The sequence below is a fragment of the Triticum dicoccoides genome, chromosome 5B (genome assembly GCF_002162155.2).
Source record: "Triticum dicoccoides isolate Atlit2015 ecotype Zavitan chromosome 5B, WEW_v2.0, whole genome shotgun sequence".
NCBI lineage: Eukaryota > Viridiplantae > Streptophyta > Magnoliopsida > Poales > Poaceae > Triticum > Triticum dicoccoides.
Window position 1 is genome coordinate 561,816,331 of NC_041389.1, and position 3,581 is coordinate 561,819,911.

Sequence of the window (3,581 nt, forward strand, 5' to 3'; positions counted from 1 at the left end):
ATGTATTCTTGGGGCGCTTGTGCCTGATGTATGTATCCCCAACTACGTATGTAATGGTACGATGTAATAATATCCACCTTGCAAAAGCGTTTTAATATGCGGGTCTATCCTTGGTGGGACCTTCGAGTTCCTCTCGGATAGGGTCGCATATTGGGTGTGTGACATTGACACCAATGTTCGTCACCTGCATCCGGCATCACCACAACAGCCACTAAAGAAAAGAATGATGGATCACCTCCTCACCCGAGCTCGACGCGGCTCCCATCGCTGATTTGCAGCTTTACGGACCTCCAAGGTGTCTCACCAAAAGTGAAACCCTTGTCGTTTAACGAATCAGACCAGGGCAACACCCGGACACGCCATCAAACTCCACATCTGGCACCCCACCACAAATAAGACGACGAAGGAGGAAGCCATACCTGCCATCCACGAACCACGAACCCAGCACACGTTCCTCCTTCTATATATCATCGATGCAGACCATAATCTGCATCCGCTCCTGGACTATCTCCCAAACTCCACGGCGACGCTGGAGCAAACGTCGTCGCAACAGCGGAGCCCGAAGACACAGGTCCACCACGAGGATGTCGCCGCCGCTACGCCATCCTTTCTTGAACAGACTGGTTTCCAAATCCATCCACAACCAGCCATTGGCCTCCTCACGGAAGGATCCGAAGAATCTTTATTCAACGCCGTCATCGTTGCCGCCAAAACCAAGACGATGAACAACTTTTTTTTCAAAAAAGGTGGATTTTATTAGCTCAAAATGAAGCATCAAGAGAATACACACATGATGAGCACACACCCGACCTCTGCACAACTAGGATGCAACACCGACCCACACAAAAAACACGCCAGCAAATAGAAAAATCATATAAGACAAAAGCTATGCATGGGCGAGAAAAAGAAAGAAAGGAAAAAAAACCAAAGTGACCAGTTCCGTGATCGGCAAACTATAGGAAAGACCATATCCGCACCAACCGTCTCAAGACGCCATATGAATATCGTGATTCTTCAACAGCAACGCCTTCAGGAAGGGAGCAACGTTGAAACGCTGTCGTCACTGGATCCAGTAGTCAACGCCGGAATCTAGGTTTTCACCCTGAAGAAATTGTCCGAACATATCCGAGCAATGCCTTCAACAAGGTAACGATGTATAACCATCGCCATTGCCAGAATTCAAATCTGGGCTTTCACCCCGGAGCTCGATACCGGGTACTTAAGAAGCACCACCATCGACGTCACAAATGTGTTGTCGCCACCACTTTTCCATGAACCCAGCAGCTACTGCGCCGCTGCACACCCATTCCTCTGCGTCAAGCCGACGCCTATAGTTTGCATCTCATCGCCGAAGTGAACCATCGGATATGAAAAGATGAACTCTCGAAAATCTTATACACTGCCGCCGTGGAGCCACAAGAGGTCGCTGCACCATCACAGTTTGCAGCCACCATCTCTAGGCAGAACAAGATCTGGATCACCGTTACCGCCTGAGATACCGCGTACAGATCTCTAGGCCGTACGTACTTTCTCCGTAAACTAATATAAAAGCGTTTAGATCACTATAAAGTAGAGGGAGTACGTGATCATCACCAATAACGTGTGCAAATTAATCCGACATTTGAACGGTGTGCTGACGTGGCCAAACCAACAGCATGTAAGAACTCCAATCGAGACGGTTCTACAGTCCGAGTTCGACTTGAGACGCTGATCGCTCGTGGTAGGAGTATATATACCTACGGCCGTCGCCAACACATCATCTCAATCACAATAGTAAGTCGGTCAATCAATCAATCGACCAGGGCCTACCGTACGTGCAAACGTACGATGGCAACCTCGCCGGCAGCTTCCAGGATCAGGCCGTCGCACGGCGAACCGTCCCCGCCGCTGAACCAAGAGCTGATCGTCGACGAGATCCTCACGCGCCTGCCGGTGGCCGAAGCCATGCGCTGCAGATCAGTCAGCCGGGCGTGGAACGCGGCCCTCGCCTCCGGCCACTTCGTCGCCGCGCACGCCGCCAGAGCAGCCGCCGCGCGCCACCCCGAGATCGTCTTCTTCTCGCCGACAGAGAAGGGCGTCGCCACGTCCTTCTACGCTTGCTCGCTTCCCGAGGACGGAGACGCGCCGCCCGCCGCCGCTGCCCGCAAGCTGCTCAGCGTGGGCAACCTCGCCGGCGAGCACCTCCTGCTGACCGGCAAGCCATGCCGTGGCCTGACACTCGTCTTCGACGTCCGGTTGTCGGAGTACCACGTCTTGAACCTCTCCACCGGCGAGCATGTATCCCTGCCGCCGTGCGAGACGGCGGAGGAGATAGCACCGGTGGTTCCAAAGCTGATGCTGCTCGAACGGCTTCCTCTGGAGCTCTCCAGCACCGGCCTCGGCTTCGACCCGGCCACCGGCCAGCACAAGGTGGTGAGGCTCTTCAGGAACATCTTCGGGCAGCAGAAGTGCGAGGTGTGTTCGCTTACGGCGTCCGGCGAGTGGCGGTGGCGGCGCTGCGCCGGCGGTGACGCGCCGCCAAGATTCGCGTGCTACGTCGACGGCCGGCCTCCCGTGGCCCTCGAGGGATCCCTCTACTGGCTGCTGCACCGGCGAAGCTGCGCCTACGACGGCAGCGCCAGGGACCCGCAACAGGACGCGCCCATCCTGTCGCTCTCCGTCGGCGCCGAGCGGTTCGGGTGGGTGCGCACGCCGCCGCGGCTGGCGTCACGCATCCGGCACCTCACCAACCTCGACGGCGCCCTCTGCGCCGTCGTCCACGACCGCCTCGTCGACGACGTGCTCCTGCTCGTGACGTGGAGTCCATCGTCGCCATCGTGGTCTGCGCGCTGCCGCGTCGACGTGGGCAGCCTGCCCCGGCCGATCCGGGACGAGCTCAGCGGGGAGCGGGAGATCGTGCCGCTGTGCAGTGTGAAGAAGAAGATCCTGCTGGCGACGAGCCGGCACAAGGTGTACGCCTACGACACGGAGCAAGGCGCCGCCGAGGAGGTGTTCGACATGAATAGCTTTGTCGACGTGCCGCCACACAACAGCGAGTCACGGCTGTTCGTCAACATTGGACTCCACGAGGAACGCATCGGCCCGAAGTTGGCGGGTGACCACTGGCTACAGGTGAAGCGGGGACGAGACGTGGTGATCGGCAAGCGGGAGGCGTCGTCGTCGGTGTACCATCTGGAACATCGGGAGCAGGACGAGGATTTTCACAGGACGAGGGAGGTGATCATGCAGCTTGCATTTCCAGTGTAGGGGTCTAACTTCCATCTAGCCTCCATCACCTTCTAGTAGAGAAAATGCCACTCGAAAAACAGAGTTCCCAAACCTCATTCGGAGTTACTTGTCACAAAAATGGATGTATCTACAATTAAAATATATCTAGATACATTTATTTCTTAGATGAGTAATTCCGAACGGAGGGAGTATTACAGTAAATGCACCAATTTGGTAATGTACTCAGTGTTAAAAACTCTCTTATATTATGGAATGGAGGAATTAGTAGTTTACATAAGCTCATCTTGTAAAACTGGTTTCATAAGAACGGTTAACAGGACGCGAGTGTGCGAAAATCCGCAAGCGCGGACGAG

General features: G+C 55.2%; 1 protein-coding gene across 1 annotated transcript; it reads left to right on the forward strand.

Moving 5' to 3' along the window:
* Positions 1–1,827: 1,827 nt before the first annotated feature.
* Positions 1,828–3,246, forward strand: LOC119310105. The gene has a single exon (XM_037585949.1). It carries the CDS (start codon positions 1,828–1,830, stop codon positions 3,244–3,246), a length of 1,419 nt encoding a protein of 472 aa, XP_037441846.1.
* Positions 3,247–3,581: the final 335 nt, after the last annotated feature.